The sequence below is a fragment of the Neoarius graeffei genome, chromosome 15 (genome assembly GCF_027579695.1).
Source record: "Neoarius graeffei isolate fNeoGra1 chromosome 15, fNeoGra1.pri, whole genome shotgun sequence".
Taxonomy (NCBI): domain Eukaryota; kingdom Metazoa; phylum Chordata; class Actinopteri; order Siluriformes; family Ariidae; genus Neoarius; species Neoarius graeffei.
The window spans coordinates 72,604,350-72,617,887 of record NC_083583.1 but is presented as its reverse complement, the minus strand read 5'-3'; the positions used below and the strand labels follow the sequence as shown (position 1 = coordinate 72,617,887).

The window sequence follows — 13,538 nt, the reverse complement described above, 5'->3', positions numbered from 1 at the left end:
AGCAAGAGCTTTTATTGCGGCAGACCTTTTTGTCATGAAAGTCGCCGGAATGTTGAAGAAGTGTACTGAAACAGCTTGCCATTGGAGTTTTAGAAGATAGAGTTCTCAAATTTAATTTCCCTTTAATATTTTATCAAAGCTTAAAGATGCACTAAATATTAAGGAAATTGATGTCTAATTGTTGTCTTACATTATGTTCATGTATGTAGGTAGCCTACTAAGCTAATTTGTCAATCATGTCAACCATCAAATTCCATGTAATTTCCACATTAATGACCTTGTAATCTTGGTTAATTTTAATTTTAACAGTGTGACAATGGTGAATTTGCATTGCTTGTATGAGAGAACATATAATTTAACATTTTAATTGCATTTATATTGTTTTATCCCTGAGATATTGAAAAATCTCCAATCGGCGGCCATTTTGGACGCCATCTTGAATTTCTCAGAGAGCACAAGGTGGATTCCCGGGGACTTTTAGTATGTTATTCCTAAGGGTATTCTGAACATATTCCAAAAAATTCAGCTTGTTACTAATTTGTTCCGGGTTGGACTCAATTTTGAGCTAATGCTCTTGGGCTATACCTCCTGGAGGGTGTTTTTGATATGGGCAACTGTTGTGACTGGCTTTTTCTTCACTAGGAAAGGAATTCTTCATTTAAAGGAATACTCCGGAGTGAAATGCTTTTTAGGGCTATTTTCGCATGATTGGGAGTGCATACGTTGAGTTGGTAGCACAATCATGTCAATCGGTTGTGTTTTGAGAAAGTTGTTTTTTTGTGATTTAAACCGAAAGTGCTAACACGGCAGTGCGAGGGGCATGTCATTTCGCCGATACAAAACGCTGTTTTTAAAACCATTGCCAAGGTCCAAACAACATTACAGTTCAGTGGAAGTGAGTACAGGGTTCCTACACACAAACCAAAGTGTCCCTGGCTCTGTAAGTGTACGGACAGATCGTTTAGAAGACTGAATACAAAACATGTACCTTCCCGAAAGTAGTTGTTCTCCAGACGCCGTCTTCAGGGGACAGTCCGTAAAAGTCGAGTGTTGAGTGCAGAGCTAAATCCTCTGGAAATGCACAATTTCGTAGCATCACATGACCCCCCCATTCAAAATTCCAACCCGCTTGGACTATAATGTTGTTGCATGCAGTTTCCTTTTAATTTCAAACTAAACACTAGACTGTTTCCATAAAATGCTACGAAATTGTGCATTTCCAGAGGATTTAGCTCTGCACTCGGCACTCGACTTTTACGGACTGTCCCCTGAAGATGGCGTCTGGAGAACAACTACTTTCGGGAAGGTACATGTTTTGTATTCAGTCTTCTAGACGATCTGTCCGTACACTTACAGAGCCAGGGACACTTCGGTTTGTGTGTAGGAACCCTGTACTCACTTCCACTGAACTGTAATGTTGTTTGGACCTTGGCAATGGTTTTAAAAACAGCGTTTTGTATCGGCAAAATGACATGCCCCTCGCACTGCCGTGTTAGCACTTTCGGTTTAAATCACAAAAAAACAACTTTCTCAAGACACAACCGATTGACATGATTGTGCTACCAACTCAACGTATGCACTCCCAATCATGCGAAAATAGCCCTAAAAAGCATTTCACTCCAGAGTATTCCTTTAAGTTCTTTTATTCCTACGCTGCTTACCTGATTTAGACATAAATATCATCAAATTAAAGCTGAAAGTCTCACTTTGAGCTCATATTTAAAATCCTATACAATACAATTTCCACTCTAATATACTGTGGTGGACAGCTGAAATAATAACCTTCTCTGTGTTGAGATATTTATGGATCTGACTGTACTGTGTGTATATGTATGCATGTGTGTAATAAAATTTGTGTTTTTATGTACAGATGAAGAAGCCGATGAGAGCTCATCACTGCTTTTCCTGTAACTCTTGTATCGCAAAGCAAGATCATCACTCTCTCTGGATCAACGGTTGTATAGGTGGCCTACCTTCCTCACATTTTTTATTTTTTTGGGGGGGGTGTCAAGCAAATGGAAGGTGCAAAAGTTGCTCTGATATGGTATTGGCACTCTTTCGCTTGTAGACATAGATGACGTGTAGTTTAGCTTTCATTACTTAATTATTTACATGGTGAGGTCAGCAAGCTCACTCTTCACTATGTCTAAATGCTAAGTTGTATTTGTGTCGAAGTAAGCAAGCTATTAAAAGTAGACAAATTTCATATTCACACATGCAATGGAAGTACATGGTGACACACTTATTAGAATCCACTGATTAGACACAGAATGAAATGTCACTATACAACCCCGATTCTAAAAAAGTTGGGACAAAGTACAAATTATAAATTAAAACGGAATGCAATGATGTGGAAGTTTCAAAATTCCATATTTTATTCAGAATAGAACATAGATGACATATAAAATATTTAAACTGAGAAAATGTATCATTTAAAGAGAAAAATTAGGTGATTTTTAAATTTCATGACAACAACACATCTCAAAGTTGGGACAAGGCCATGTTTCCCACTGTGAGACATCCCCTTTTCTCTTTACAACAGTCTGTAAACGTCTGGGGACTGAGGAGACAAGTTGCTCAAGTTTAGGGATAGGAATGTTAACCCATTATTGTCTAATGTAGGATTCTAGTTGCTCAACTGTCTTAGGTCTTTTTTGTCGTATCTTCCGTTTTATGATGCGCCAAATGTTTTCTATGGGTGAAAGATCTGGACTGCAGGCTGGCCAGTTCAGTACCCGGACCCTTCTTCTACGCAGCCATGATGCTGTAATTGATGCAGTATGTGGTTTGGCATTGTCATGTTGGAAAATGCAAGGTCTTCCCTGAAAGAGACGTCGTCTGAATGGGAGCATATGTTGCTCTAGAACCTGGATATACCTTTCAGCATTGATGGTGTCTTTCCAGATGTGTAAGCTGCCCATGCCACACGCACTAATGCAGCCCCATACCATCTTTAGTCCGAATGACACGGCGTCCCTGATTTCCATAAAGAACTTCAAATTTTGATTTGTCTGACCACAGAACAGTTTTCCACTTTGCCACAGTCCATTTTAAATGAGCCTTGGCCCAGAGAAGACGTCTGCGCTTCTGGATCATGTTTATACGGCTGCTTCTTTGAACTATAGAGTTTTAGCTGGCAACGGCGGATGGCACGGTGAATTGTGTTCACAGATAATGTTCTCTGGAAATATTCCTGAGCCCATTTTGTGATTTCCAATACAGAAGCATGCCTGTATGTGATGCAGTGCCGTCTAAGGGCCCGAAGATCACGGGCACCCAGTATGGTTTTCCGGCCTTGACCCTTACGCACAGAGATTCTTCCAGATTCTCTGAATCTTTTGATGATATTATGCACTGTAGATGATATGTTCAAACTCTTTGCAATTTTACACTGTCGAACTCCTTTCTGATATTGCTCCACTATTTGTCGGCGCAGAATTAGGGGGATTGGTGATCCTCTTCCCATCTTTACTTCTGAGAGCCGCTGCCACTCCAAGATGCTCTTTTTATACCCAGTCATGTTAATGACCTATTGCCAATTGGCCTAATGAGTTGCAATTTGGTCCTCCAGCTGTTCCTTTTTTGTACCTTTAACTTTTCCAGCCTCTTATTGCCCCTGTCCCAACTTTTTTGAGATGTGTTGGTGTCCTGAAATTTCAAATGAGCCAATATTTGGCATGAAATTTCAAAATGTCTCACTTTCGACATTTGATATGTTGTCTATGTTCTATTGTGAATACAGTAACAGTTTTTGAGATTTGTAAATTATTGCATTCCGTTTTTATTTACAATTTGTACTTTGTCCCAACTTTTTTGGAATCGGGGTTGTAATTTTGGCGACTAAAATAAAAGATAAACTGGTTAAAAATAGTAATCATATTCCTTTTGCCCATTCTTCTATACCCTCTCTATTTGTTGCCTCACCATCTTTACATTTATTCCCAGGTGCCAGGAATCATCAGTTCTTTGTTCTTTTTCTTATGACCTTCAGTCTCCTGTGTAGCTTGATGCTGTACAGCAGTGTTATGTGTAAGTCACTTTCTGTCATTAGCAGTGACTCTAACTATGACATTAACAACTTATGACTGCTACTTAAGCATCTTGTGTGTGAATGTGTGTTTGTGTCTACATGGGTGCGCGCACACAGACTGGTCGCAGAGGTGTGTGAAGAGGGTTTCAGATGGGATATGGGAAATGATCATTGAGCTGGTCACCTGCTCACCCTGGATCACTTATATCTTTATCATTACCCTGTTCCACACAGTGTGGGCTTCAGTGAGCCTCACACAGCAACTTTACCAGGTATGCAAAGACACCTTCAAGGCTTCTCTGTTCTTCAACAGCTGCTGACAGTAACACATCATTTGTTCTTGGTTCCTGTCAAGTTTTTTGTTTAAAAATAAACATTACCAAAACACTTGAATGAAAACCTCTGACGACATCTGTCTTTGTCATTGTTTTTGATAGATTGCATTTCTTGGACTGACAACTGCAGAAAGAGCGAGTTTGCTGCATGGACATCGGAAACTCCCTCACACTTACTCTCTAAGACAGAATCCGTTCAAGTAATGACACTTCACTTACAAAAACAATTTCAGACATGTATACATTCAAATTAAAGGATAGCCAGTGACCACTGAGTGAGGGGGCATCATTTTTGTGCTCTTGTACTAGCAGTTCTTTTGTTTTTGCTATATACTGAACACATTTGGGTTTGAGATCAGAACAATTTTTGAGACAGTAGAGTGGAATTTTTAACATTAATTTCCTGATATTTGCATCTCGATGTGTTCAGCAACGTAGCACTATTGCTGGCAGGCCATCCAATTTTTTTTAGTGCGCGAAAGCGTTGGAATAGATAAACTTATAGCATCCATAATGCTATAATCCTATAATAAAGATTGTAAAATGTATTACAAAGTAGAACAAACAGGTAATTTCAGAATGATGTAAACTATAAGATAATTCCTGATTTTAAAGTTACTGTTAATGCTGAAAAATAGCGAAACAACCAATAAAAAAAAAAGCACACGCACAGATTGTAAAGCTGACAGTGCCACCTATAGGCAGACTGAGATATAGTAACAGGTTATACAGGTGTTCCTTATAAAGTGGAGAGTGAGTGCATGAAATAGATGCAATAAAAATATGCAGTGGTGTAGTGGTTAGCGCTGTTGCCTCACAGCAAGAAGGTCCGGGTTCGAGCCCCGTGGCCGGCGAGGGCCTTTCTGTGCGGAGTTTGCATGTTCTCCCCGTGTCCGCGTGGGTTTCCTCCGGGTGCTCCGGTTTCCCCCACAGTCCAAAGACATGCAGGTTAGGTTAACTGGTGACTCTAAATTGACCGTAGGTGTGAATGTGAGTGTGAATGGTTGTCTGTGTCTATGTGTCAGCCCTGTGATGACCTGGCGACTTGTCTAGGGTGAACCCCGCCTTTCACCCATAGTCAGCTGGGATAGGCTCCAGCTTGCCTGCGACCCTGTAGAACAGGATAAAGCGGCTAGAGATAATGAGATGAGAAAAATATGCAGTACCAGACAAAAGATGGGGGACACCTTCTAATTCAATTGCTTTTTCTTTATTTTTATTAGTTCATTTAAGGTCGTAAAGTAATGATGGCCTGTCGTTTCTCTTTACCTAGTTGAGCGGTTCTTGACACAATAAGGATTACTACTGTTGTGGAATAGGGCTATTTACTGTATTTTTATTATTTACCATTTACTGTTTGATCTCCAACGCATTAAGAAGGCAAGAAACTCTTCCACTTATTAACTTTTGATGAGGCACAACTGTTAATTGAAAAGCATTCCAGGTGACAACCTCATGAAGCTGGTTAAGATAACGCCAATAGTGTGTAAAGCGCACATGATGCCTTAGGCCAAGTCCCCCCACATATCCGTCCCCTCATCTGAGGCTTGCATTAATCTTTTCCTAAGTTTTCATGCATCCCTTTTTCCTTCCATAGGCTTCCGCTGATTTTTGGCCTTATTCAACTAAATGGAGTTTTGCTCAGTAACACTTCACCACACATGCACCAAACTTCATATGGCACCTCAGGCCAACTCACCCATCACACACACATCAGGTCTGACATGCCCTCGTCTTTGTCTTGCCTTTCATCTATCCCTTTTTTCTCCCCTTTGCCACCAGTTATTTTAGGCTTGACCAATTATTTGATCCCTCCTTTCCCCCATAGGTGATAATGCATTTGGCAGAGATTTGCTAATTTGAGACATTAACAAGAAATCAACTTCAACTCAATGGCCACTTTATTAGGAATACTTCCACGCACGCATCACATGCACCACATATTAGCCATTAGCATGTTAACATGCTAGCAGTTAACATACAAGTCTTAGCATGTTAACGTGTTAGCCTTATGCGTGTTAGCATGTTAACATGTTATTTTCACAGCTAGCATGTTAACGTTAACATGTTAACAATTAACATGTTAGCCATAATATGTTAGTGTGTTAGCTTAAGCATGTTAGCTGGTAAAATGGTATCCATTAGCATGTTAGCATCTTAGCTGTTAGCATGGTAGCCATGGGATGTTCGTGTGCTAGCTGTTAACATATTAATATGCAAGCTGTTAGCATGTTATCATTAGCATGTTGACATGTTAGCATCTTATCTGTTAGCATGTTGGCATGCTGGATGTTAATGGTTTGTTGTATCTGCACAATCACGCTGTGAGCTCAGCCATTTAAAACAGACTTTAGAGCGTGAGGTCTCATATCTGATTCAGTTACTGTTGTTGACCCTCTGCACACTTTGCATTTTTTTCTGCAAAAATGCAGTTTAGTTATATGTACACACACTTCCAGTTTTTCGATGTCCGTTCGTATGTTGTTCTTTTGTAAACAGAGGGGAGCCCATCAGGGCCTTCTAGGCCTTCAGAGAAGGCCCAAACATATCAGCATTTCAAATGTTGCATTTAATTTCTTTCATTCTTTAATTGCTTTCATTCTTTCATTATAATTATTCTCTTCTAACTTTAATTTGGCCTCATTTTCTATCAAATTTGCTTCAGAAATGAAAGGGTTACTGTCCTGAAAATATTAAAATAGAGTTATCCAACAAGATTTTTTTGGTTTGTTGTCTCAAGGCTGAGAAGAGTTTAGAGCTGCTCACTCATTGGTTAGGACTTCATTGCTGGGACAGAAGGCCATGGCAGTGTATGTTTATGTAGGAACTGATGGATGAATTAACCAATCAGATTTTGATTTATAGTGAGCGGGACCAAAAAGTTATTGCCCTCGTCCTTCTTGAAGGCCAACACTAGCTTAACTGTGAATCGATGCCATTAGCATGGCAGTGAAGTAACCTTCTAGCCCGCTGTTAATCAGTAGTGTTGGGGAATAAAGCAGTTAAGCCAGTGCTATTGAGAGCAAGTAGCACAGGCCAACAACCAAGAAACTAATATTTCTGTCTCCAGACTCTTCTTCCACGCATGCTTGCCACAGTATTTTTTTCACTTAGACTTAAAGCTGTATGGCCTTTTGATTTCATAAAATCTGTGAAATTTAGTTCTCTCTGAAATTTGGTTATTGTGATATATGTTTATTTCTGCAATATCTAAAAAAAACAGGCCGTTCTGTGGCTGGAAAGCTATTTAATTTGAGGGGATTCCCTAGCAAATTATGTGCATGAAATTGCTGGCTTTGCACAGTCAAGCAGACAGAGGAAGTCTGGTGTGCACATGCGCAGGTTTACCTGCTGCTTCTTTTCCTTTTTCTTTTGGGTTTTATAGCAGCTGGCATCCAGTGTTGCATTACTGCCATCTACCTTTGGCGTGCACTGACAGTTACATCATTCTGTCGGTAACCGCTGATCACACCGAGGTGCTTGCTGACTGCCAATATTTATTAGTTTGGTCCTGCGTTTCCTTTCCTTTGCAACATAACGTCTTGTCTTTTCTCACTTTCTGTTACTGTTTTCAGTCTTCCACGTTTCATTCGCGTCCTTCATTTTCTTCTCCTGTTTCAAATTTGTATCCCACAATGCCTTGCATGAACGGGGAAAGACCACCATGTGATGCATGATATAGTATCTTGAATTGGGTCATGGTGAAGCAAGAAAAAAAATTGCGCAAAATTTAGGGCCATGTGGCTCTAAATTCATTAATTGTTCTATTTAAAAAAAAAAAAACAATAAAATTGGAAGTCTGTGATTCAAATTCAGTAGCTTTTGGTCCACTAAACAAAAATAACTGGCTATCAGCTGAGGGTGGTAAAAAAAAGAGCAACTGGACTTGCTTGAAGATTCTTGAAGATGTTTCATCTCTCATCTGAAAGGCTTCTTCAGTTCTGTCTGACTAATAGGGAGTATCAGGTATTTATCCTCTCATGGATGAAAAACAATCCTAAGGTGTCGTTGAGTCATCCTGTTGGAGTGGGTCACTGGGGGCTGGATGTGAACGGCCTAGAGAGTCGTTGGGGTGATCAATGGATTGTTGGTTCTCTCTGTCCTCCTATGAGTCACTGAAATCAGCTGGGTTTTGGTGTGCATTCAGTTATCTGGGAAGTGTGCCAAGGACTGCATTGTAGGTGGCTGATAAATGGTGTCTTAGACCACCACCTCTGTTCAGTGATGATCATTCCAAGTTGACAAGAATGGCTTCTTTAACTTCTCACTCATACCAATGATCCTCTCTGGCTAAAATGTGTATGTTGCAATCCTAAAATGAGTGTTCTGTGTTGTTAAGATGAAGATAGACAGCAGAGTCCTGGCCTGAGGAACTAGCTCTCCTGTGTTGAGCCATGCACCTGTGAAGCAGTTGTTTTGTTTCCCCGATATACGAGTCTGTGCATTCCTCACTGCACTGAATTGCATACACTAGGTTCTCCTGTTTGTATCTGGGTATTCTGTCCTTAGGGTGGACCAGTTTCTGCTTCAGGGTGTTACTGAGTCTGAAATGTACTGGGATGTTTGTAGAAGATCCTCCTGGATCTTCTACAAACACATCATTCCGGAGTCATTACAAACTCAACATTGCCAGAGTCCTTGCTTGTACTCCGCGCAAAATGTATGCTGTACCTACTTATTCAGGTGACATTGGGCATACCTAACAACCTGCCCCCCCCCCCCCCCCCCCAAAAAAAAAAAGTCCCTCTGAGTTACATGTCAATCCTGGGATCGAGGTGCTGACCTCTTCTGCTTCTTGGACCTGCCTGATCCATCCTGATGCCCTATGTGTGGTTGGAGTCTCATCACATCGCTCCTGTGGAGGACGTCCCCAGATGGACAGTTGGAAGTCATACTTGGAAGATGCTCTGGACACTGACAGTAATGCTTTTATGGCTGAGAACTACAGTTGACAGTTAACTTTAGGACTACAGTTGTCATGAACAGTTTTCACTCAAGCTTCCATTAATGAAGAGTTATAACGTCAACGAAACTGACTTCATGTTAAAACTGTTAATGTTATAGTCATGTCTGTTGTCCAGGTGAGGATAAGTTCCCTTTTGGATCTGGTTCCTCTCGAGGTTTCTTCCTCGTGTCGTCTGGGGGAGTTTTTCCTTGCCGCCGTTGCCACAGGCTTGCTCATTGGGGATAGATTAGGGATAAAGTTGGCTCATGTCTTGGGTCATTCAGATTCTGTAAAGCTGCTTTGGGACAATGTCTATTGTTAAAAGCGTTATAAAAACAAACTTGACATCAGGTCCAAAGTGTGACATTGTCTTGACAATGTGTATGTGGTAACGGGGGCGTGGCCAAGCAGCAGTTTGTGAATGGAGGGCGGGGTCAGGGAAGGTAAGTGGCTAAGTCATTACACCTGGTATCAGTTAATGTGGGTGGGTGTGTGTGTTTGTTGCAGGGATGGAGCATAAAAGGAGGGGGGAAGCAGAGAAGAGCTGACTCCTGACTAGACTGTGTGTGTGGGAGTGAGTGAAGCTATACATCTTTAAAAATAAAGTTTGCACGAACTTCAGTTCCCGCCTGCCGTGCTTCTGTGCTCCACCCACGTCAGGGATTCATGACAGTGGCGCCAAAACCTGGGACGCGAGTATGGAAGGGAACCACCCCATGGAGTCCTCCCCAATTATGGAGTTCATCCATGGCCTCGCTGCTGCCCAGCAGAACCAGCATCAAACACTGACTGCCCTCCGGAAGGACCAAGAACAATGCTTTGAAGCCTTGATGCTGGCCCAGCGGGAAGATCGCCAGGCTTTCCAGCATCTGCTGGCATCGGCAGGAGCATCCAACATTACCACCATGGACTCCCCTCACGTCACCCTCATGAAGATGGGCCTGCATGACGAGCCCGAAGCCTATATCTCTCTTTTCAAGCAAGCAGCCCAAGCGTGGGGGTGGCTAATTGAGCAGCGCGTGGCTCGCCTCCTCCCGCTCCTGACAGGCGAGGTACAGCCCGACAGCTGGCTCAACTACTCCGACCTCAAGAGGGCCATTTTGCAGCGGGTTGGCCACTACCCGGAACAACATCGCCAGCGATTCCGGAAGCTGACACTGGAGGAGGTTGGCCGACCATTCGCATTTGGCCAACAACTCCGGGACGCCTGCCGGCAGTGGCTGAGGGCAGAAGATGGCGACGCCAACAGTATCATCGACCTGGTGGCACTGGAACAGTTCATCTGTCGGCTTCCGGAAGGAACGGCGGAATTGGTCCAGTGTCGTTGCTCCAGCGAGCCATCAAGTTGGCAGAGGACTATCTGGCGGCGGCTCCGACGACAGGCAGACAAGGCGAAGACGCCTCTCCTCATTTCTCTTCTCTCCCTCTCTCTCTCACCCAATTCCCCCACTGCAGAGGGGGGGCCCGACTCCTCCCCAGCCGGCCCGTCACACCCGTGGTGTCCTCCCATGTCTGTGTCCTTCCCTCCTCAGGTGAGTGAAGCCCTTAACACCGGTGCAGAGGGAAAGCCTGGGCCGGTATGCTGGCACGGCGGGGAGCTGGAGCATCTCCAGAATCAGGGCTCCACAAGGGAGGTGGAAGCAGTGATGTGGATCCCTGATGCTCCAGAGATTGCCCCCGATCGGGCCGGAACGTATTGCATACTGGTAAGTGTTCAAGGGGATACATATCACGCTTGGGTGGATTCTGGTTGTAATCAGACCTCAATTCACCAACGCCTGGTGCAAGGTGAGGCATTGGTGAGAGCACAAGCAGTGTGTGCGAGCGCACGCATGGGGACGTTCACAATTATCCCTTAATGTCTGTCCGTATTCTATTCCGGGGCCAAATGCATAGAATAAAGGCGGCGATTAATCCTAGTCTCAGCCACTCGTTGATTTTGGGTACCGATTGGCCAGGGTTTAAATAGCTGATAGAATATTTAACACGTAGTGGGTCCTGCACTAGTAGGTCACGGGAAGATCCCGGTGTGGCGTTGACTGGAGAAGCTGTCACAGAGCCATCTACGTCAGCACCACATCAGAGTGAGAAGCAGCCCGGTCCTCCTCCCTCTCTCGGGGATTCCCTTGAGGATTTCTCGTTAGAGCAGTCATGAGACAAGACTCTGTGGCATGCGTTTGACCAAGTGAGAGTAATCGATGGTCAAACTCTTCTGCCAAGCGCGACACTGGCCTTCCCTTATTTTGCTATTATTAAAGATGGATTGTACCGAGTGACGCAGGACATTCAAACTGGTGAACGAATAACCCAATTATTATTCCCAAAGAGCCATAGGGAACTCGTATTCCATGTGGCTCACTTTAATCCCATGGCTGGACACTTAGGGCAAGATAAAACACTAGCCCGAATAATGGCCCGGTTCTATTGGCCAGGGATTCGCGGGGATGTCCGTCAGTGGTGTGCGGCATGCTGTGAATGCCAATTAGTAAACCCCGTGGCCACTCCAAAAGTACCTTTGCGCCCTCACCCTCTAATTGAGACCCCGTTTGAGTGAATTGGGATGGATCTCGTCAGGCCATGAGATCGGTCAGCACGAGGATATCACTTTATTTTAGTTCTGGCGGACTATGCAACACGATATCCAGAAGCAGTGCCTCTCCGCAAGATCTCCGCATGCAGTATTGTGGAAGCGCCCTTCCATATTATCTCCCGGGTCAGGATTCCAAAAGAAATCCTGACAGATCAAGGCACTACATTTGTCATGCACACTGCACGAGCTGTATGGGTTACTGGGTATTAAGTCTATCTGCACCAGTGTCTATTACTCAAACGGATAGCTTAGTGGAGCGTTTTAGCCAAACCCTCAAAAACATAATCGGGAAATTCGTAAGTGAAGATGCACTTAATTGGGATAAGTGGCTCGAGCCCCTGTTATTTGCAGTATGAGAGGTCCTGCAAGCCTCCACGGGATTTTCTCCATTTGAATTATTATATGGGCATAGGCCGTGTGGCATTTTGGATGCGCTACGAGAAAATTGGGAGGAGGGACCTTCACCAAGCAAAAATGGAATCCTGTACATTCTTGACCTGCGCGCAAAACTCCACACCCTCACGCACCTGACCCAGGAGAATTTACAGCAGGCACAAGAACGTCAAATCTGGCTGTATGACAGGGGCACGTGCCTGGGTCAGGGAAGGTAATTGGTTAAGTCATTACACCTGGTATCAGTTAATGTGGGTGTGTGTTTGTTGAAGGATGGAGCATAAAAGGTGGGGGAAAGCAGAGAAGAGCTGACTCCCGACCAGACTGTGTGTGTGGGAGTGAGTGAAGCTATACATCTTTAAAAATAAAGTTTGCACGAACTTTATAGTGTGTGTGTGTGTATATATTGTGTTTATATATATATATATATATATATATATATATATATATATATATATATATATATATATATAATTTTTTTTTAATATATATTTGGACAGAGGCAACATTTTTCTAATTTTGGTTCTGTACATTACCACAATGAATTGTGAACAAAACAATTCAGATGCAGTTGAAGTTCAGACTTGCAGCTTTAATTCAGTGGGTTGAACAAAATGATTACATAAAAATGTGAGGAACTAAAGCATTTTTTTAAACACAATCCCTTCATTTCAGGGGCTCAAAAGTAATTGGACAAATTAAATAATTGTAAATAAAATGTTCATTTCTAATACTTGGTTGAAAACCCTTTGTTGGCAATGACTGCCTGAAGTCTTGAACTCATGGACATCACCAGACGCTGTTTTTCCTCCTTTTTAATGCTCTGCCAGGCCTTTACTGCAGTGGTTTTCAGTTGCTGTTTGTTTGTGGGCCTTTCTGTCTGAAGTTTAGTCTTTAACAAGTGAAATGCATGCTCAATTGGGTTGAGATCAGGTGACTGACTTGGCCATTTAAGAATATTCCACTTCTTTGCTTTAATAAACTCCTGGGTTGCTTTGGCTTTATGTTTTGGGTCATTGTCCATCTGTATTATGAAACGCCGACCAATCAGTTTGGCTGGATTTGAGCACACAGCATGTCTCTGAATATCTCAGAATTCATCCGGCTGCTTCTGTCCTGTGTCACATCATCAATAAACACTAGTGACCCAGTGCCACTGGCAGCCATGCATGCCCAAGCCATCACACTGCCTCCGCCGTGTTTTACAGATGATGTGGTATGCTTTGGATCATGAGCTGTACCATG

The 13,538-nt window shown here is 42.9% G+C and overlaps 1 protein-coding gene across 1 annotated transcript in view; it reads left to right on the top strand.

Annotated features, from left to right (window-relative positions):
- zdhhc13 (zinc finger DHHC-type palmitoyltransferase 13) overlaps positions 1-13,538 on the top strand; it is a 108,589-nt gene that overhangs the window by 89,535 nt on the left and 5,516 nt on the right. Inside the window, exons 13-16 of the mRNA XM_060941833.1 lie at positions 1,871-1,964; positions 3,946-4,029; positions 4,148-4,302; positions 4,468-4,565. Of these exons, the coding sequence (XP_060797816.1) occupies positions 1,871-1,964; positions 3,946-4,029; positions 4,148-4,302; positions 4,468-4,565 (431 nt within the window). The remainder of the gene's footprint in view (positions 1-1,870; positions 1,965-3,945; positions 4,030-4,147; positions 4,303-4,467; positions 4,566-13,538) is intronic.